The 21,875-nt window shown below is 38.0% G+C and overlaps 1 protein-coding gene across 6 annotated transcripts in view; it reads left to right on the top strand.

The window, feature by feature from the left end:
- Scaper (S-phase cyclin A associated protein in the ER) overlaps positions 1–21,875 on the top strand; it is a 343,723-nt gene that overhangs the window by 10,570 nt on the left and 311,278 nt on the right. For 4 of the 6 annotated variants that reach the window (XM_040729759.1, XM_040729754.1, XM_040729758.1 and 1 more), the window contains exons 2-5: positions 3,673–3,735; positions 10,673–10,790; positions 11,949–12,019; positions 15,467–15,661. In XM_040729759.1, the coding sequence (XP_040585693.1) occupies positions 3,730–3,735; positions 10,673–10,790; positions 11,949–12,019; positions 15,467–15,661 (390 nt within the window). In that variant the 5' untranslated portion in view covers positions 3,673–3,729. Of the gene's footprint in view, positions 1–2,863; positions 2,944–3,672; positions 3,736–10,672; positions 10,791–11,948; positions 12,020–15,466; positions 15,662–21,875 lie in introns of those variants that run through there. The other 2 variants (XM_040729755.1, XM_040729756.1) reach the window with 2 other exon arrangements.

Raw genomic sequence — 21,875 nt, 5'->3', positions numbered from 1 at the left:
ATGTTGTTTGATCATTTTAAAAAATTTATTTAGTTACTTTTGTCTTTTGATTGGGGAATGCAGTCCATTTATAGTTAATGATAGACAGAAGAAAAGCCCTTACTACAATAATTATGTTCTGATTTGTAATTCTTTCACTTTCAGTTCTCTCCTGATATTTTCCTTTATGATTTTATTTTTTTAAAAAACAATGTTTTGATTTTTCTCATTTTTCTCTGTGGTTCTCATAGGCGTATACAAAGCATCTTGTAGTTACAGTCTGTCCTAAGATGCTAAAAATTTATCTTCAACTGGTTTACACCTATAATCTAAGCACTCAGGAAGCAGAGGCAAGAGGATTACATATTAGAGGCTAGCCTTGGTAACATGACAAAATCTCTCAAGAAAACAAAAGCACGCCTTTAATCCCAGATGTTGGGAGGTAGAGGCAGGTGATCGCTGTGAGTCTTGGCCTGCTTGGTCTGTGTAACAAGTTCTTAGACAACCAGGGCTACATAGAGAGAGACCATCTCAATCCCACCACCCCCAAAGAAAAATAACAAAAAAGAAATAAAAAACACCTACAAGGCAAAAACAATAAACACAAAAATAAAATTTTATGTTAATAATGTCACAGATTAGATGTTTCATATATTGTGTACTTTAATAAATTGTTGGAATTAGTAGTTTTTTTTAATTTAGTATTTTGAGACAAAGTTTGCTCTGTTGTCAAGACTGGTACTGTGTACTCCTGGCCTCAAGTGAGCCTCCTTTCTCAATCTCCTGAGAATCTGGAATTACATGTGCCATTCACGCAGCCTCACTTATTTTTAATGTTTGTATTTTAACTTTCTTGTTAGAGTTAAAAGTTACTTTATCCCATCACTGTGGTGATTTTATTTGTCATGTGGTTAGTACCTTTCAGTTCTTACAGGCTAAAATGGTGGTAATGAACTTCCACAGCTCTTGCTTGTTTGGGAGGATTGCAATTTTAAATAGGGCTGTTGACAAAGTCACATTTGGAAAACAGATAGAGACTCAAGTATAAATCTGTGAGGCTCAAGTCTTAAGAAACAAAGAGACCAGTGTGGCTGGAATGGCATGAATACTGGCAAGGAACACGGAAGGATGGGAGAAAATTTGGGGTAAGCTAGCTGACTGTGAAGAGAGTCTTTCACTAGGTGAGGTGGGGTAGAGTTGGAGGTTTGTGAGCATGGGTAGTGCACATAACAAATATAGCAGTTACCCATGCCTAAATCATGTGCATCTCATTCACCGAACTTAAAACTCATCTATAATGTGCTCACAGGGCTGCTTGTCTGCCACACAGTGCATTTGGTACATAACGTATACAGCAGTTACCCATGCCTAAATCATGTGCATCTCATTCACCAAACTTAAAACTCATCTATAATGTGCTCACAGAGCTGCTTGTCTGCAACACAGTGCATTAGGTACATTGTTGCCACCTTGAAAGATAACCTGTTCTCATTTGTGGTTGCTTCCATTTTCTCCCCATTCCTCTACCTTTTGACTCCATGGATTTAATTATTCTGGACAATTCATAGAAATGAAATCATGTAATACGATCTTTGATAACTTTTTCACAATGTATAATGTTTTCAGAGTTCATCTGTGTTGAATATAAGAACTTAATTCTTTATGGCCAAATAATAATTGCATTGTTGTATCGCATTGTGTTTAATCTTTAACTGATGGGTATGAATGCCATTTTGATTATTGGTTATTGATGCTATTATGAGTATTTGTGGTTATGTTATTTTGTGTGTGTGCATATGTTTGACTTGAGATGCTGCTTTGAAACTGTATTTCTTATAGTACAGGTAACTGAGTCCAGGGTCTCAAGTATACTAGACAAGTACTCTACCATCGGGCTACACCCCAGCCTGGAAGTGTATTTGAAAAGGAGCATATTCACTTGACTGAAGCTAAATTACTTGGTTCTTAGAATATTTGGTTTCATCTGCTACTTTCTTTTATTCAGTGGTTCTTGTTACAGTGTTAGGTACACACACACATACAGAGAGAGAGAGAGAGAGAGAGAGAGAGAGAGAGAGAGAGAGAGAGAGAGAGAGAATGAATGAATGAATGAATCTAGTTTCTCTGCTTTGTGTTTCTTTTGAGTGGAAATTTGACCACATTAAGTATTTTTCCTGAAAGGTAAGGTCTGTTCTGTGTAGACACTTACATAAAGGGTGATTAAAAATATTCTAGCCGGGCGGTGGTGGCGCACGCCTTCAATCCCAGCACTCGGGAGGCAGAGGCAGGCGGATCTCGTGAGTTCGAGGCTGGGCTGGACCGATAGCCTCCAAAACAATACAGAGAAACCCTGTCTCGAAAAACCAAAAAAAAAAAAATTCTGAGAAGACTTCAGTGTGTGGATGTTCCTTTTTTAAATATATGCTTTTATTTTATGTTAATGAATTCACCTGCATGTATGTAGACCATGTGTCTTGTTTCTATAAAGTCACAAGAGGGAGTCAGAATTCCAAATCTGAAATTATGAACAGTTGAATGCCACCATGTGGGTGCTAGGACCTGAACCTGGGTCCTCTGAAATAGCTATAAGTTCCTATAACCATTAAACCATCTCTCTAACCTCCATCTTATGGAAATTCTTAAGGAGAGGTTACATAGTATTTTCTGTGTTAAGTTGGGCTTACTAGTGAGAAGCTAGATAGCATTATTTAAAAATGAAATAGAATAGAGAAGGCAAGAGTAGATTTCTCACAATAGGGATAAATGTTCATGGAAGTTCTTTTAGTTAAATTTTATGAATTGGGTCAAGACATGAAATGCGTGGTTAGAAAGATGGCTCAGCAATTAAGAATACTTGTTGCTCTTACACAGGACCCAGGTTTGGCTCTTTGTACCCACAGGGTGGCTCATGATCCTCTGTAATTCCAGTTCCAGGGGTGTCTGATGCCCTTTCTGCCTTTACAGGTACATATACTATGTATATATGAATTACATTACATGAAGGCAAACACTCATGTACATTAAATAAAAATCTACCTTCAGCCAAGTATATAAAAAGTATGTTTGGGTTTGTGTAAAGAGTTATACTAAAAAGAAGCTTGATGTCCAAGACTAATGTACAAACTGACTTAGTGGAGCACATTCTATATGGAGAGATACCATGCCCAGCCTAGACATGGGTGTAGGGTAGGGATGTGCCTTGGTCCTGCTTCAACAAGATGATGGGACAGACTTAGTAGACTTCCTTTGGGAGGCCTTAACCTCTCTGAGGAGCAGATGGGAGGAGGAGGGAGTAGAGGGAGGGGGAGGAAAAGATGGAGGGGAACTGGGATTGGAATGTAAAAAATAAATTAATAAGAAAATTTAAAAAAAGAAGCTTTATGTCTTTGGAGTAGGATATGCTATGATAGTACTGTAATTAGGATTGTTTCTTTCCCATTTTGTTTTTATATTTTGGAATATTAAGGTACTATTCAGTGTGGAGTATTTAAAGCCTGCTGTATCCTATGTATTCTAACAAACAATAAAAGATGGTTGTATTCTTTTTTTATATTTAATGTAATGAGGAACATGGAGGGTGAGATTTTACCTTTTAATGATTACATATGATTTTATGATAATACTATGACTAAGGAGATACATATATATATCTATAATATATATGCTATACATACCTATGTATTTTAATTGCAGGAATTATAACCCATGGGATTATGTGGTAAGTGATTTTGCCACGAAGAAAATTTAAAAATGATGGTAAGTACAGTTATTTTTTATCATATTTGTTTGTTTTTTTATCAGTGTATCAGCTTATCACATGTACCATAGTGTTTTGTGGGAAGATCAGAGAACAGGTTTCAGGGTTTGATTCTCTCATTCTACCATATGGGATCCAGGGATCAAATTTGGGTCATCAGGTTTGGCAGCAAATGCTTTTACCCACTGAGCTGTCTTCCTGGCCACTGTGACCAAGCTGTTTTAAAAACTGACTTTAGGTTTTCACTTGTTCATTGCTTGCTTCTCTTTTTCCTACTTCCTGCTGCCTCGGTTTGACACTTGTGGAGTGTGGGATAGGAAAACAGATGAGGACCAGCCTTTCTTTCGTGGGCTGCCTTAATCCAGGATGGGCACTTAATCCAGTAGGGGACCTAAGAAGGGAAGCAAACATGCGCTCATTCCTCACACTTCTCCTGTGCTGTTTCCATGCACTGCTGTATATTTGACACTCCTTAAATGAGGGGATTAGGAAGAGGAATGTAGTCCTGGGCTCTGGAAGAGGGAATGTAGTCTTGTCCCAAGTCTCTCCTTTTGGAGTTTCGTGGATAGGAGGGAGCAAGTCTCTGTAGTATGTAGACTATGGCGAACATTCTGAGTATTTAATTTTTTAGAGTGTATTGGATAAAGACTGAATATAACTTAATTCTCGTGTGTTTTGCTTTTATTTGAAACATTAACTATTTGAACAAGCCTGTGTAAAATCTCTATGTAGCACTAGGTGGCACACTATGACTTTGAGTCAAAAAATTGTCGAGATCTGTAAGAATAAGAATCTGAGTAAGAAAGCTGTTGAAATAGACATCTATAAATTGATTGTGTATCTCATACTCATTTATTTCAAACCCTTTGCTTATACTAAAATGATTAAAAGCATTATGTAACTGACATGTTTATAAGAATTAAGTTGTTAAAAATGATCAGATGTTGGGTTTTTACTGAGAGAAGAACATTCAGCATGTTACAGAAAATGCATCCATAATATAAAATGAAAACTGTTTCAGATGCATACAAGATGAATAGTAATATTTTTACTTGTTAAATATTAGAATAAAGAATAAAAACAATCCTTAAGCTGGAGACTTTTTCTCTGTGTCTCTGTGTATTAAGCACAAAACACTATGTTGGTAATGGTGATGTTCATAGGAGAAATGAGCACTCGATCTCAAATTTCAGGTTTAGTATTACTACAGTCTTGGGACCTTGAGGTCATCTGCTTTGATTCTTGGAAACTCGATGCTTTATAAGGACTCGAGTTAGATCGGACATGGGAGTAGGGAACTTTATGCCATGGTGTCTATACCTCTAAGATTTTCTTAGGGGTATAAGGAAATTATCTGAAAGAGCTAAAAGTAAGACATCTAAAGTCTTTTATGTGGCCTGGAGTCAATAGTGCTGCTTTTGTTTAAAACTATGTTTGGGTAATCAAAGTGATAGTGCTAAGTCCAGACAAATGGAGGAGGTTTTTACGTCATTAGGAAGCATGAGAGTAAACAGAGAAGAAATTGGGGAATTTTGTAAATCTAGAGGGCATAGTATAACATAGTCCCTGTGAAAGCTTTGATTATAGTTACTTAGGTAGATACTTCTGGGAATTTCAGGGCAAGGCCAGAAACATGAAGGGATGTAAACATAGACATTAAGTGGAAGACTAAAGTTCTGGAGAGAAGATATGAATTAGTCTCTGATCAGAGTATTCTAATAGGTGGGATCATTTTTTTTCTAGTCGTTTGGATCTTTTAGTACTAATTCATTCATTCATTTGTGTACTAAGACTTTATTTTTTTTAAGATTTATTTATTTATTTTGTATACAGATCTCATTACAGATGATTGTGAGCCACCATGTGGTTGCTGGGAATTGAACTCAGGATCTCTGGAAGAGCAGTCAGTGCTCTGAACCTCTGAGCTATCTCTCCATCCCCTGAAACTTTTTTTTTGTCACTCATAGATTTAGCAGGCATGTTTAATCCCATCCTATCACATAATAGATTTTCTATTCTTCCCATGAGCTTAAAAATATGTCTTAAAAATCTCATTTTTCTTTGTTTTTCTTTAAGGTAAAAGTCAGGTTTTTTTTTTTAGCTTTTCATCTTTTCTTTATTTTTAGTCTTATGTCTCTCATTTGCCATTCTCTTTTAAATTTTCTTTCATTAGAATTTTTGATTATTATTCCACCCATAGTCTTGTTGATATGGAAGATGTGGGAATGCTATAGGTTCAGAGTGGTGATTCTGCTTGGTGTATCTGTTCAGGCTTTAGATTATATTTGTTTTGGAGGTAATTTAAAATTTTATTTTAGAGTTCTTAAGCCTTGAGACAGACTTGGTGTTTGAGCCACATTCCAGGCCTCAGATTGGTGTATGTGTGCATGATGTGGAGGCTGGAGGTTGACAGTGGGTGTCTCCCTCCATCTCTTTCCACATTGTAATTATGGTGCGTGTCTGGGGTATGCATGCTTGTGCCTGTGTTCCAGTATATGTATCTGTGTGTATGTGGGGTGTGGAGACCAGAAGTCAACCTTTGGTGTCATGTTCTTGCTTTCCACCTTGCTTTTGAGATAGAGTTTTTCACTTAACCTAGAGCTCACCTATTAGCCAGGAGCCCTTGGTATCTTCCTGCTTCTGCTTCCAGTGCTGGAACATGTCATCATGCCTAACTTTTTACCTGGGCTCTGATGACCAGAACTGAGGTCCTCATGTTTATATCTTTAGATGGCATGTTTATTTCCTTTACCCCATATAACCTAAATTTTCTCTCTATAGGATTGTTTCCATGATCTTGAAAATATGATATGATCTGTCTTAAAAACTGTTGCTGCTTTTTCTTGGTGTCAATAAGCACTTTATACACTAAGGCACCATATGAGTCTTTCCCCCTTTTATTTTTAAGTCATTATATATTTATTTGTGTGTGCACACACGTGTGCTTGCAAGTGCCACATTGCTCATGTGTGGAGGTCAGAGGACAATGTAGTATGAGATCTAATTGTGATGGGAAGTCTTCTGCACATATATTTCTCTTATGGTTGATGAATAAAACACTGTTGGCCAGTAGGGAAGCAAGATTGGTGGGATTAGGAGACAAGGAGGATTCTGGGAGGTGTAGGCACAGTGATTCATAATGTAGGATGCGAGAGGAGTAACATGTCTCTGGACATTTCTCCTGTAAGAGAAGACCACACAGAAATACTTAGATTGATATAAATGGGTTAGAAATTAAGTCAGAGCTAGCCAATAAGAAGCCCTAGATATTGGCCAACAGCTTCATAATTAATATAGTGTCTTGTGTGTTCTTTGGGGGTTCTGAGGCGGCTGCGGAATCAGGCGGGAATCCCATAGCATAATTGGTCTTTGTTAAGAGAAGCTTTTTCTTTGCTAGCCGCTTTGGTTTATCCCCTGCCAGTCGCCTGGGCTCTGCCGCGCGAGCCTGTTTCGAGATCCGCATGAGTCCCAAATAAACACACAGGAGGCTATATTAATTATGAAGCTGTTGGCCTTGTTCGTCTCTTACTGGCTAGCTCTGCCTTAAGCAATTACCCCATAATTGTTAATCTAAGTATGTTTCTTACCGGAGAATAGTTCCCGGTGTCCTACTCCCATGGCGTCACATGTTGACTCTCCTGTGTTTCTCCTACCCAGAATCCTCCTGGATTCCTAGCCCCACCTATCTAGATTCCTATTGGCCAGACAGTGCTTTATTAGCATAAGACTTCCCCAACATCTCCTCTTTTCTGTTTAAACAAAAGAAAGGTCTTAACTTTAACACAGTCAAATTGTATATAACAGAACAGTTATCAAGTAAGAACATAGTTACAATATTTTAGCAAGATTTAAAGAAAATATCATCCATCCCATCCTTGTGAGTCCAAAGTCCTATATGTAGCTTATCTTTTATCATAACTAAGGAAAACTATAATTATAACTATCTGTCTTCAACTCCATCAAAGACCACAGAAGGATAATATATAAACACTAGGATTGACAGAGACATCTTACTGCCTGGACAGTCACCCGAAGTTCCTCTGTAACGTTGGGGCATCCATCTTCAGCCCATAGGCCACAATGTGTCTGGAACACTTCTCAGCAAAGCAGGAAATTTCAAACTGTCCATCTGCGTTGGCAGTCTGTCAGTCATTTTTCTTTATCCTGCAGAAAGTCTCATAGACTCTTCATCAAGCAGGAACCCTGTAAGACTGAGTTCAGTAGTCACTTTCCTGTGGGTCCTGCATGTCCAGATGATACAACAACAGTCAAACAATCTAGGCAAGAGCAGTTTCTTGCCCAAATGGCTAATCTTGCCATGTTGAAAGCAAACTTTATAACGAGTTTCTTCGATGCCCATCTTCCTCTCAGACATAATTGGTGCTGCCAGGAGCAGACATTTCTCATTGTCAAGACAAACCCTAAACCATTTTAAATGCCATGTTCTGAAGGTCTTTGAGAGGTTTGAAGACTGTCCATCTCAAATATATTTCTGTATATCTAGAAACCTAACTTATGTAACTAGAAATTCTATTATAAGTAACTATCTATAGTCTGTATTCAATTATGCATTATGTTGTAAAAGATCAGTATAAGCACAATACTTAATCAAGAGGAGAAATATAAGCATCACAAAATTGACCTTGATTTTGTCTCAATAAATGAAAACAATACCCATACCCTAATTCCCTTTTTTACCATTAAAAAAGATTGGCTGTGATCATTAGCCAATTATAAACAATCCCATTTAAATGAAAACAAAGATTTATAAACAAGATGGGAATTGGGACGTCGCTCATTCCAAACTGCTTCCTGCTGGAAGGGGGCGCCGTTCATACCATGGGGATCATGACAAAACTCAGAAACCTGTATAAGTCCATATTTTCGGGGTCTGTAAAACTGCATCATCTTAGCTGTTTCGATTGTTGGAACACCTGGTCCACTGCTTCTGGGGGTCTTGGTTCGTCAAACCACAGAAGTCTGGAAGAAATCCTCAGCTTTTTATGTTCTGTGGAAACATAAGGAAAAACTCCTTTTCCGAGTAACATATCCTTATACTTAAATTTTGAAGTCAAGGCATTTTCAAAAGATAGAAGTTGGATTAATTCAGCAGCATTTATAATCAAGTGTACTTTAGCAGCTGTTCCTTCCTTAGCAATCAAAAAACTGAAAAACATAATAGCGTACAGTATCCAGACTCTCTGTGTATTTTCCATCTTTGCGTGGCTTATTTATTTATCTATTATTACTTTATTTCTTTCACTTTTATTTATTTTTCTTTGAGACAGGGTTTCTCTTCGGAAACCTGCCTGCCTCTGCCTCTGGAGCAATCCTACCGGTGTGCTCCACCACAGCCAGCTTTTGTATTTATTTACCACTTTGCCGTTTGATTTTCTCTCTCAATCTCACGTATATTTTTTAAACACACTGTAAACCTTTAGAGGTTTTGTTCATCCAAGTCTGACTTTACTGTAAATCTTTATGTTTTTCTGGCCACGTGTCTTATCTGTAAAACCGTGGCTGTTTTAAACTGCGGTTTTTTTTTCCAAGATGGCGGGCGTAAGCATGATTCCAGTTTACTGCCTCAGTCCATGCTGACACCCAGCAAAAGCTGCCACTTCCAGCTGTATGTACACACTTTTCAATCGTTAGCAGAGTCTCTTAAAACAATCTTGCTGTTTTTGTTTTTTTTTTATGCCGAGTCAGGAAGACTCCCGTAAGCGAGCCACATGAATCTCGGCTTGTCGTTAGCAAAACAGAGCACACCTGAGAAAAATGCTGCTACCAAAAATCTGTGCTTCTCGCCGTTCTTCTGTTTCTAAAATTCCTTTAAAGCTTTTGCCATTCTGCGTGGAAATTCATCATCCCACTCCTGATCACCATTTTGTTAAGAGAAGCTTTTTCTTTGCTAGCCGCTTTGGTTTATCCCCCGCCAGTCGCCTGGGCTCTGCCGCGCGAGCCTGTTTCGAGATCCGCATGAGTCCCAAATAAACACACAGGAGGCTATATTAATTATGAAGCTGTTGGCCTTGTTCGTCTCTTACTGGCTAGCTCTGCCTTAAGCAATTACCCCATAATTGTTAATCTAAGTATGTTTCTTACCGGAGAATAGTTCCCGGTGTCCTACTCCCATGGCGTCACATGTTGACTCTCCTGTGTTTCTCCTACCCAGAATCCTCCTGGATTCCTAGCCCCACCTATCTAGATTCCTATTGGCCAGACAGTGCTTTATTAGCATAAGACTTCCCCAACAGGTCTTAATATAGTTATAAATACTGAAAGATCATAGAGACAAAGGAGCAAGCCACAGCTACACTTTACCTTTCCAATTTCTCAGCAAAGAGACCCAGCTCCTGTTTTCTCTGCCTTATATTTCTTTCTTTGCCCAGCCATATCATTTCCTGTCTGTCTGTACAGACCTTTAGACCTCTATGGTTAGCCAGTGGCTAGCTCCACCCTCTGATCATCAGACAAATTTTTCTGTTGAGTACAAACATGGTATTACCATAGGACTGCTTATAGGAGTAGGTTCTGTAGGTAGTGGGGATTGTACTCAAGTCTTCAGACTTGTTGGCCAGAGCCTTTACGACTGAGCCATATGCTTACCCCCATCTTATCTTTTAACACGGAGTCTCTCACTGAACCTGGAACCTCCTATTTTGATTAAACTGGCTGGCCTGTCCCTGCCCTTCCTGTACTGGGATTACATCTGTGTTCCCTGTCACTCAGTTTTTACATGGATCGTGGAGACCTGAACTCATTTCCTCATGCTTATACAACAAATACTTTATCCACTGAGCCATCTCTCAAGCCACTCAAATTAGTTTTTAAGTGTTTGTACTCTGAAGTATGGAGGATAATGAATTTGTAAAATACATGCTAAATGGTGATTGATACTTAATCATCTCATAAACTTTACTGTTTCAATATATCTAGGCTTCCTTCCAGCGCTCCAATAGTCATGACAAAGTGAGGAGAATTGTTGCTGAGGAGGGTCGTACAGCAAGAAACCTGATAGCTTGGAGTGTTCCACTAGAAAGCAAAGATGATGATGGTATGTATTTTAAAAGTTAGCTTTCCCTTTAATGTAAATTGGGAGGTCAAGTAGTGTGTTGGAAGTCTCAGTGGTGTGGAAGACTGTAGGCAGGAAGATTGCTTGAGCTTAGGAGCTCAAGGCTAACCTTGACAATATAAGGTCCTGTCTAAACAAATGATACAAAGAAAAATGTGTAAGGATATATTTAGTTCTGGAGAGTAATTAGATTTAAAGTGAATGTACTCAAATCGAACTCTTCAGCAAATTGGCATAGTAAATAAAATTGATTTTGTAAAAAAATAGTTTAAAAATTATTATTGTTCATTTGCTGTTTTAAACATAATGAAATTGTTAAGGTATTACTCTGGTAGTTGAAATGCTGACTTACTAAGTTCATAATTTCTTCTATGTTTGTCAGCTCTAATATAAAGAATAGCTTTTCCTTCTCCCTTTGATTTTAAACTATATATGTATTCATAAATTTAGATTTGTATAGATTCTTGGCGTCTTACTTAATGGTGTATAATATATGACACTCTTTTGATGTTCCTATTGTCCTAGATTTGACGAATGGGAGATTCTTTGTTCTTCTGTTTCCTTTGGGGAGCCTTTGCTCTTTCTTTGAGAACAATCTTTCATGATAGGCTGTTTCAAGCTAAGAATGAGCATAAATTGTGGGTAATATATTAGTTGTAAAATGCTTATGTAAAAAACCAATCCAGGACTGGAGATTCCTCTCTGAGAAAGCCATTGAATAAAGCAGTCTCAGGGACTTAAGAATGGAGATTTAAAAGCCGGGCGGTGGTGGCGCACGCCTTTAATCCCAGCACTCGGGAGGCAGAGGCAGGCGGATCTCTGTGAGTTCGAGGCTGGGCTGGACCGATATCCTCCAAAACAATACAGAGAAACCCTGTCTCGAAAAACCAAAAAAAGAAAAAAAAAAAAAAAGAATGGAGATTTAAACTTCAAACAAACAAACAAGCAACTTTTCACCAATACTTCATATTCTTTTATGCCAAATGAAATTGTATTATTCTATGGTTTCTGGATGGAATTAGGTACTAAAAATACCTGATTGCATTGTGCTGTTTAGTTGTATAGCATATATCACCTATAGTTTAGTTGTATGTTATCTCTTTTTATTTATGTGTCTGTTTCCTTTTTCATGCTTTGAAGGAAAACATAAATGTCAAACTGGTGGAAAACCTAAGCGGACAATTCAAAGCACTCATAAAATCTCTAAACAGGTATAGCATACACACCTTTTTACTATTTGTTTTCATTCTTTTCCTGAGTCTATTTTCCATTATATAAATTTAAGTATTTGAATATTGTATATATAACTTACATAAAAATATAGTGTAACATTTTTTCATCTAAAAGTGTGGATTCTGGCCGGGCGGTGGTGGCACACGCCTTTAATCCCAGCACTCGGGAGGCAGAGGCAGGCGGATCTCTGTGAGTTCGAGGCCCGGCTGGACCGATAGCCTCCAAAACAATACAGAGAAACCCTGTCTCGTAAAAACCAAAAAAAAAAAAAAGTGTGGATTCTGGGGGCTGGAGAGATGGCTCAGAGGTTAAGAGCACTGACTGCTCTTCCAGAGGTCCTGAGTTCAATTCCCAGCAACCACATGGTGGCTCACAACCATCTGTAATGAGATCTGGCGCCCTCTTCTGGTATGTACAGACATACATGGAGGCAGGATGTTGTATTCATAATAAATAAATAAATCTTTAAAAAAAGTGTGGATTCTGTATTCACTATTTACCTAGTACTTTATAACTAGGTACTTTTTGTTGTTCTCATAGTAACGCTTTGCTTTAGGCCTTATTTTCTTCACTTAACAAAGTGAAGCTATGAGCCAATGGTTGGAGGAGATGACCAATTGGCTGTGCAAGCACGAGGACCTGTATTCAAGTCCTCATTGTACATATTAAAAAAAAAAACAGATGTGGCAGCAAGTGCCTGTTACTCCAGTTTTGAGGGACAGATAGAAGTGGATCCCAGGAGTTCTCAGGGTGGCCACCTAGCCTGGCTAGACAAAGCAGCAATTTTTCAGTTTACTGCAATGCCTTGCCTTTAAAGAACAAGGCAGGCAGTAGTAAATGAAAATACCTGTGCTCCTTTTATGGCCTCCACTTGTGTGTACCTAGGAGCGAACACTGGCACATGTGTGTGTACCCTCCAATAGTATCACACAAAAGTGAAAAGAGACAGATGCTCAGAGAGCTCTATAACTTCCCAGGGAATGTCAGATATGAATAAAAGAAAAGGTATTTTAAAAACAAGATGAACATGTACAGATAGAAAGAAAAGCAAACGTTCTATTTAGAAGTAAGGGTAGTTGGGGGACTCAAAGTAAATGGTCAAAGCATCTAGAAGATGTGTTCCAATGGGATAAAGAGCCTGGATGCCAATTGTGATGGGAAAGAAATTTAGGGTCTGATTTGAGAACTTAGGCCTGTATAGGTCTGTGTAATATTAGAATGAAAAAGACACACTGTTTGAAGGTTGATAAAAACACACCCTATTGGGGTTGTGGCTGATGATAACGGATGTCTGAAGGCAGAGGAGACTGCTTTCTGGAGTAACCCTCTGATTGAAGACTCAGTGTGCCATATTTCTTAGGGGAAAGTGTAGATTCCAGGAAAAGACCCCAGGAAGTAGAACTGTAATGGGCCAGGTTGATGGCATCCAAAGGTGAGCAAAGTAAGAAAGTAAAAGACACAAAACTCAAAATAAGTTTGCCAAATGCAATATCAAGACATATGAAGAAAATTCCATAAAATACAGTCGATACTTTATACAAACGGGAGTTTCCTCCTTAGGTAATGAAAAGTATACTATTCTAAAGAGAACTGTCAAATAAATGAGTTTAGGTTACTTATGAGAAAGAATAGCTGTATAGGAAATTTGGTAAACTATGAAATAAAGAAATTAACTATTAATTTCAAATATTTACAGATGTTTCACTGAAAATTTGAAAAACTGCAATTGATAGACTAAATGGAGTATTAGAAGGAGATTAGTGAAAGAACCTATGGACTGGAGGGTGCTGTAAGGAGGATTTAGACTATGAGAGCACTGAAGACATTGAAGATGTGTGCAAAAGGAGGTTTTTTTTTCTGTCTACTCCATACCACTAGTCCAGTTTGTCTCTTACCAGTTAGTTCCCGTAGTCACTCATGAAATAACTCAGAGGCTAATATAAATATTTTGTTTGGGTAATGGCACAGGCTTCTTCTTGGCTAGTTCTCTCTTAATTATTAGCCCATTGCTATTAATCTGTGTATCTCCATGTGGACTTGTCTTACCGGAGAATGCCTGGGTGACCTACCTCCCCAGTTGCTACACAGCATCTGTCCTTTGTCATCCTTTTCCCTGCCTCTTTGTTCAGAAAAATCCCACCCAGCAAAATCCTGCCTGTCCATTGGCTAAAACAGCTTTATTCATCAACCAGTAAAAGCAATGCATATTTTCAGCATAAAGAAGGACCTCCCACATCAGATGTAAAAGAATCAAAGGTGCATGTCTTCTAAGACATCCAAAAGTTGAAAATAAATGGTGTTTGGAAGTTATTTTTCAGTTGCTGAGTTCTCAGGGGCTTGGAACATAAACCAGAGATAAGCAGCCTAAGTAAAAATAGCTTTATACTTAGATCAATTCTTCAGTCTTCAGAACAGTAGGGCAAAAGAAACTCTTTAAACTTACCAAAAAGTAACATCACATAGGTTACAGGTTACTAGCAGTCTTTCTAGCCACAGAAAGACAAAGGAGCTGTATTTCAGAGTTACAAGGAAGCAAACCCACAGAACTCTTAAGCTCAATTCTGTGCTTAGTCAAATGATTATTCCATTGCAGATGTGAAATAAAATCAGTTTTAGATATGCAGAGACTAAGTATTAACCATTGTTTTAGTTTGTCTTGTGCTGCTGTAAAACCTTCCACAAAATGGATAATTTAAAAGCAGTAGCCATTTATCTGGTACCTAGTTCTGATTTCTTGAAACTGAGAAATCCAAGATCTTGGGCCTAGTCTTGCAAGAATCTTCTTGCTATCTTGACCTGGCAGAAAGTATCTTGCCAGTATCATGGGAATGGGTTTGTTATCCCATAGTGTCCTTTGAAAAATGAGGTCAGCTGGGTTGGCAGGGTGATTCTGGGTAAAGTGCTTGCTAACAAGCCTGATGATTTGACTTTGAGCTTGGGAACCCACATGATGGAAGCAGAAAACTGACTCCCACAAATTGTCCTCTGCCCCTACACTTGCATTGTGTCATATGTGCATATGGGGCATGCACATGGACTCTTCCTCTCAGTAGCCTTTAAATGCCATTGGCTCCTCAGCTATGGCAGGGCTTCAGGATTTCCTTCTCCCTCCATGCTGGGATCTTTACTGGAAAAACCTTCCTCTTGGTAGATGAATTCAAGTGTCATATAAGCGAAAAAGAAAGTCTTAAATATTCATGTTGAAAGATGTGCTTCATAAAAAAGAAATCCAGAAGGGCAGTGGTGGTGCACACACATATATGTGAGCTCAAGGCCAGCCTGTCTAAAAGTGAGTTCCAGGGCAAGCTCCAAAGTTAGACAGATAAACCCTGTTTCGGAAAACCTAAATAAGTAAGTAAGTAAATAAATATCTAATTCCTAGAGCCTTTTACTTACCTTTCTAAATGTTTGATTTATTTCATCAGAGTACTGCAGGAGACTGTAAAATAACATCCACATCTGGAGAGAAACATTTTGATAAAAGTCCCACAAAAACAAGACACCCACGGAAAATCGACCTAAGAGCCCGCTATTGGGCATTTCTTTTTGATAATCTTCGCCGTGCTGTAGATGAAATCTATGTGACTTGTGAATCGGATCAGAGTGTGGTGGAATGTAAGGTAAGGTGTGCTTGGGATCATTCATCTAAAGTCAGATCCTTTATAAGTTTTTCTACATATGACTTGTTTACTTTTTTTACTTTTGATTGTATATTTTTTTACTTCATTACCTGTCATGAAAATTGTTTTTTTGACTTTTACACTATGATTAGCACATACTTAGGCTTTCTTGGTTTTTGAATTTTTAAAAATTTTGACATTTTGTTTATGTCATATAATATGTGTCCCCTTGTGTTTTATGAAAGATTTAATTTAAATGTCTCAATTCATAGTCCTAAGAAGGAATCAGGTGGTATGTACACACACACACACACACACACACACACACACGAGAAAACACAAACGGTTTTCTAAAGTCGCATCTCCATTTTCTTTGGCGACTGAGGCATTTTTGCTGAGATTTTCATGTTATTTTTTTGGTGTCATGTTTTATGGAAGTTCTTCCTTTCTGCTCAGATAATTAGCATGCTTTTAATTCATTCTGGTTAGAGAAAAGAGAGATTGATTGCTAATCATAAACAATCCTGGGTGGGATTGTGATGCCATTGTAAGGCATTTTTTGATTTCTACGAAACCTTGTGATTGTAAGAAGACTTCAAACAGATACGCAGCACAGCCTGTTCTGGAAACTCACCAAATACCCTGCTGACCTTTTAGTAAATGCAAACTATATATTATGTTAATTTCTATTTAGTAAAATATTAAGAAAATCAGTGGTACATTTTCATAGAACTGTTAAAGAGATAATTGAATTTATATTTTAAAAATAGCTGTGGTTTTAATGGGGACCATGGTTTATTATTTAGCCTTTGCAGTACATGAAGAATCAAAGAAAAGTTACAGGTTGAGACAGCATTCTTGTTAATTGGAAACAGCCATGATAAGTTTTATATTAGCTTGAAAATATGGTTCATGAGCTGGGTGGTGGTGGCTCATGCCTTTAATCTCAGCACTAGGGAAGTAGAAGCAGGGTGATCTCTGTGAGTTCAAGGCCAGCCTGTTCTACAGAGTGAGTTCCAATACAGTCAGAGCTGTTACACAGAGAAACCCTGTCTTGAACCATCCCCTCCAAAAAAAAAAAAAAATCAGAAAAAAAAGAAAATATGGTTCATGAAATACATTCTAAAATGAACAATAGTAGAATTGTTAAAATATGTAGTGTGGTAGTTACAATTAATATTGTTTTTTTAATTTTTATTTTTTAAAGATTTATTTATTTTGTGTACAGTGTTCTTCCTGCATGTATGTATGCCTTCAGGCCAGAAGAGGGCACCAGATCTCACTACAGATGGTTGTGAGCCATCATATGGTTGCTGGGAATTGAACTCAGGACCTCTGGAAGAGCAGTCAGTGCTCTTAATCACTGAGCCATCTCTTCAGCTCCACAACTAATATTGTTATCATTGTGTAAAACTTTATGTTTTAAGAAGACTACTTAATTTTTAAAAGTTAAATTTATTATGTGTGTATATATGTTCCTTGTCATGGAAGTCAGAGGACAGCTTATTGGAGTTGATTCCCTCCTTTTACTGTGTGGGTCTGGGCATCAAAGTCAGGCTGTTAGAAGAGCTAGCAAGTGCCTTAAGTTTCTCACCTGTCTTGCTGGCCCAAGAAAAAATATTTTTAATGAAAATAATATCAATGGAATATACTGAGTCAGCAAGTTGTAGTAGAAAGCACTGCTATGTTTGGTTTGGGGTTCAGCTTCTTTTACAAGGTGAATACATAAGTCCAAAGTGAGTGTATGAGCCTAAAAGTGGACAGGAGCCTGCATAGTTTCTAGGTCATTCCTAGAGCTCTTTGATTTTTGTCATTTAAAAGAACAAATGTCTTATTGAAGAAATCAAATTTGTTTGTGCAATGCATTCTGTAGAGGAGTGAAATCGGCCAGTTGCAGACCCAGCTCTTGTGATGCCTGAAACATTGGCATCTCTCTCTAGTGTTACTGTATTTGAGGGATACTCATTGGTTTAAGGTGCTGTGGATTTTATTTCTGGTTGTATCACTCATTTATCCAAAGTTTTGTGCAACTTTAATAGTTATAAAGATTTGTTATGCAAGTTGCAGATTAATAGTGAAGGGGGGCAGGAGCTGGAGAGATGGATGGCTCTTCAGAGGACCTAGGTTCAGTTCCCAGCACCCACATGGCAGCTCACAACTGTCTGTAACTCCAGTTCCAGGGGACCGGACATCCTCACACATGCAGGCAAAACACTAATGTTCATTAAAAATAAAAGTGAAAAGGAGTTTAAAAAAATTAGAGTTATGATTGTGCTATGACTTGATGGTTGAAGACTCATGCTAATAAAATCTGGTAACTTCAATTATTTTTATTTTCTATTCTAGTCTTCTGCCTACAGGACTTCTAAAATAATGCAAATATATGCAGTTTGACCATTAGTATAAGTACATGATGTGTTACAATTTTTTCCCCTTTTTTCTCACTATCAAAGCGCTATGATTTAATTTTGCATTTGGTTAGTAACATTGTGAGACACAAAACTCAGAGATTTCCCTGGTGGTTTTGTTTTTATTTTTTAATTTTTGTTTATGGATGTTTCACCTTCATGAATGCGGGTGCTTTGTGCTTGCAGATGCCAGAAAAGGGCATCTGATACCCAGGGACTGGTGTTTGACACAGTTGTGAGCTGCCGTGTGGGTGGTAGGAATTGAACCCCAGTACTCCCAACTGTAGAGAAATTGCTAGCCCCCATCCTCTTATTTTTCAGGCGATTTAACTGGTGTTTTGGTAAAGCACTGAAAGCTTTATTTCCATGGTGATTTTTGTTACTTAACTGAGTAATCACAGTTCAGTTTAGTGTCCACATGTAAGGTGCTGTTAATAATACTGGTATATAGTTCACATGAGAAGTGTAACACAGTAGTGAAAGATATTTTTATTTTACTCAGGACTGTTGACCTGATTTTTTTTTTTTTGGTCAGATGGTACACTTATTGTAGTAGCAACCACTTTACTACTTTTCTAAGCACTGGCATTCCTGGAAAACCACACTTCTACCATCGACCCTCCATTTCTCTTGCTCCCTTACAACGTGGGCTAACAGGTAGGTTAAAGAGGTGTTTTCTTTTGGCATTCATGTAACTAGTATACTTATGCCAGCCCACTTACATGTTCACAGTAAACTTTGAGATAATGACTAAAGGAATTTTCTTGGGATATTTGTAGGTCTAAACACACAAAGAGGAGAATGATGTGATCTTCTCTGGATGGACATTTTCCTTGACTATGATGTGTCTGGAATGTAATAAAGATTTTTTAAGGGAAAGAATGATGTACACACATTTTCTTCCTTTCCAAGTTTCCTATCTGAATCTGGAGTGTGGGGAACTAGACATAAATTTGTGGTAGCTTGTGGGGGTTGCCTACAGAGATTGGTGTTGCCTCTGTCTTAGAGTTTATGGTGTAACAAACTTGCTGTAGTAGCCCATTCCCTCTTGAAGGACACTTGGTCAGTATGCTTCCGAACATGACTAAGTGAATGCATAAAGGATTCTGACAGATTTGAGCAGAGAAATCCAGTGTGAAGTTGCACACTGCTCGGAGATCACATATGGTACCTGTGCAGAAACCACAATCTGTGCAGTGATGAGACTGAGGCCACTGACCTCAAAGTAGTCAGAGAAAAGAACCTGAACATATCCTGTCCTGGGGGCACTTGTGTTGGCAGCTGTCATCAGTTGCTCCTAGAAGAAGACTAGCTGTCAACTATGGTGGACCATCACCATAGTTACTAAGTCTAGTAGGCTTAGTAAGCACAATATTGCTGTTTCTGTAGGTACCACGTAGGGCAGAGGATAGAACTTGGTAAAGGAAAGAGATAAGGAGAGCTGTGGAGGATGATGGAAGGAGAGAGCCAGTTAAAACAAGTTATGCTCTTTCCTGCCACTTGTGTTAATGAGGGTGTCAGTAGATGAGATTTAAAAACCATTCTTTATTCAATTACCTCACTCTATCCCATTTATGTATTATTATAATTGTATATAATTTGAAATAATTAAAATAGATTTTTATTAACTAAACTCGTGTTAGAATGTTAATAACATTCTGGTTATACTCTCCCCACACATTCTGATGTTTCCCTCCCACCTCTCTCAATACACCCTACCTACCTGTTCTTTTCCCAGATTAATGACTTTTAGCTTTGTTTTGTGACTTAGTAAACTAGGGCCATCTGGATAATTATTGGATTAGGATTAGGACTATACTATGTCAATTTAGTTTTTTTTTTTTTCGAGACAGGGTTTATCTGTATGTCAATTTAGCTGTATAACAGAATTACGTTCTGCTTAGGACCTTTACCTTTCCTACTATGGGTGTTTTAAGTGTGTTTACATTACCAGGCATGAATTTCACCTGTAGATTGGGCCTCAAATTCAGTCAGAGAGCAGTTAGCTACCCCTATAAGTTACACCACTGTTATATAAATGAGTGCATCCTGCCTGTCAGGTTTGTAGTTTGTGGGATTCACACATGAGTAAGCCCGTTGATGCCTCTTTCCCACACAGCAACCTGTATAGTACCTTCTAGTACCATGAAAGCTAGCCACGAGGATTGATCATCCAGCACAGCGCCGGCTTGAGTTGTTTGTATTATGTAACCAAGATGTGTGATGTCTTCAGATGATAAAGTTATCATCTTATCTAGTTGTGGTAATTAAATGTTACTGAAAAAAAGTGGCATTCTAGTACTCATATTCAGGTTTCAACTGAGTAGTTATGGGGAAAGCTAGAATTATTTTATGTTTATATCTCAATGAGTTAATATTTTTCAATTCAGTAAGTTAAGAAGAGTTCAAACTATGGTGTATGTTAGGCCTGCTGCAAGAGGCCTATAATCCCAGCTACTCAAGAAGTTGAGGCAGGGGACTACAGAGTTAGTTTAAGGCTAGCCTGGGCAAATTATTGAACCCCTATCTCAAAATAAAAAGTGAAAAAAAAAAAGAGAAAGAACTGGGGACATAGTCTCATGCTACAGGGGGTTCCTAGCATGTGTGTGGCCTTAAGTGCAATTCTCTGTGATGTTTGTCTTTCTGGGCCTGGATTACATCACACAGGAAGATTGTTTTCAGTTCCATTAATTTACTTCCAAATTTCATTTTTCTTAATAGCTGAAGGAGACTTCATTTTTAAATGTACCATATTGGCATTGTTCATTCATCTGTTGGGCCATTTTTATTTCCAGTTTATTGTGAATAGTGAAGCAATGAGCATTATGATCACCTATTTCTGTAATAGACATAGAGTTTTTGGTATCCTCAAGAGAAATATAGCTGGATCATATGATAGAACTATTGTAGTTTTTGAGTAACCTTCACCTTGATTTCCATAATGGCAATACCAGTTTGCCTGATTCAATTGTTCACTCACACCAGTAACAGCCCTCGTTTCCTTATGTACCAGAATTTACCATCATTATTTTTTTTTCTTTTTAAAAACTTAGCCATTCTGACTGGATTAAGTTGAAATCTCAAAGTAGTTTTGATTTGCATTTCCCTGATGGGAAAGCATTTTTAATATTAAAAACATATTTCTCAGCCATTTACATTTTATCTTTTGAGAACTCTCTGTTTAGGTCTGTGCCCCTTCTTTTAATTCGATTGTTTGGTTTTTAATATTTATTTATTTATTGTTTAGTTCTTTGACTATTCTCGATACTAATACTCTGTCAAATGTTTTGCTGTGGTGATATATTGTTTATGACCTAATAAAGCAACTGGAGATCAAAATGCAAAGCTAGCCACAGCCATAGAGGCCAGGCAGTGGTGGTACACACCCTTAATCTCAGGACTTGGAGAGGCAGATGGTTCTCTGTTAGTTCCAGGCCACGTTGAGCTACATGTAATTGATGTAGTCTAAAGACAAACAGAGTTCACACAAAGATCTCAGCTCTTGTGATTCCATGCATTCAATCCCAGGATTTGAGAAGTATAAAAGGAGGAAGCAAAGAGTCTCATGTGAGAATTAGTCTCCAGCCTTGTTGAGGAGAACATAGTAGTCCGGGATTTCAGTCTGAGACTTGGTGGAGAACAGTGTAGTCAGCAGGATTCCCAGAGCCAGGATCAGCCATTTCAGTGTGAGGCAGAGGTAAGAGCTAGTGGCTGACTGCTTTGCTTCTCTGATGTTTCAGCTTGAACCCAAATATCTGTCTCTGGGACTTCTATTATTCATGGTACATTTTGCTAGTAAAAATTTT

This window comes from Mesocricetus auratus, unplaced genomic scaffold, assembly GCF_017639785.1.
Source record: "Mesocricetus auratus isolate SY011 unplaced genomic scaffold, BCM_Maur_2.0 Super-Scaffold_100022, whole genome shotgun sequence".
Taxonomy (NCBI): Eukaryota; Metazoa; Chordata; class Mammalia; order Rodentia; family Cricetidae; genus Mesocricetus; species Mesocricetus auratus.
The sequence above is the reverse complement of the archived record's forward strand: the minus strand, read 5'-3'. Positions and strand labels throughout refer to the sequence as shown.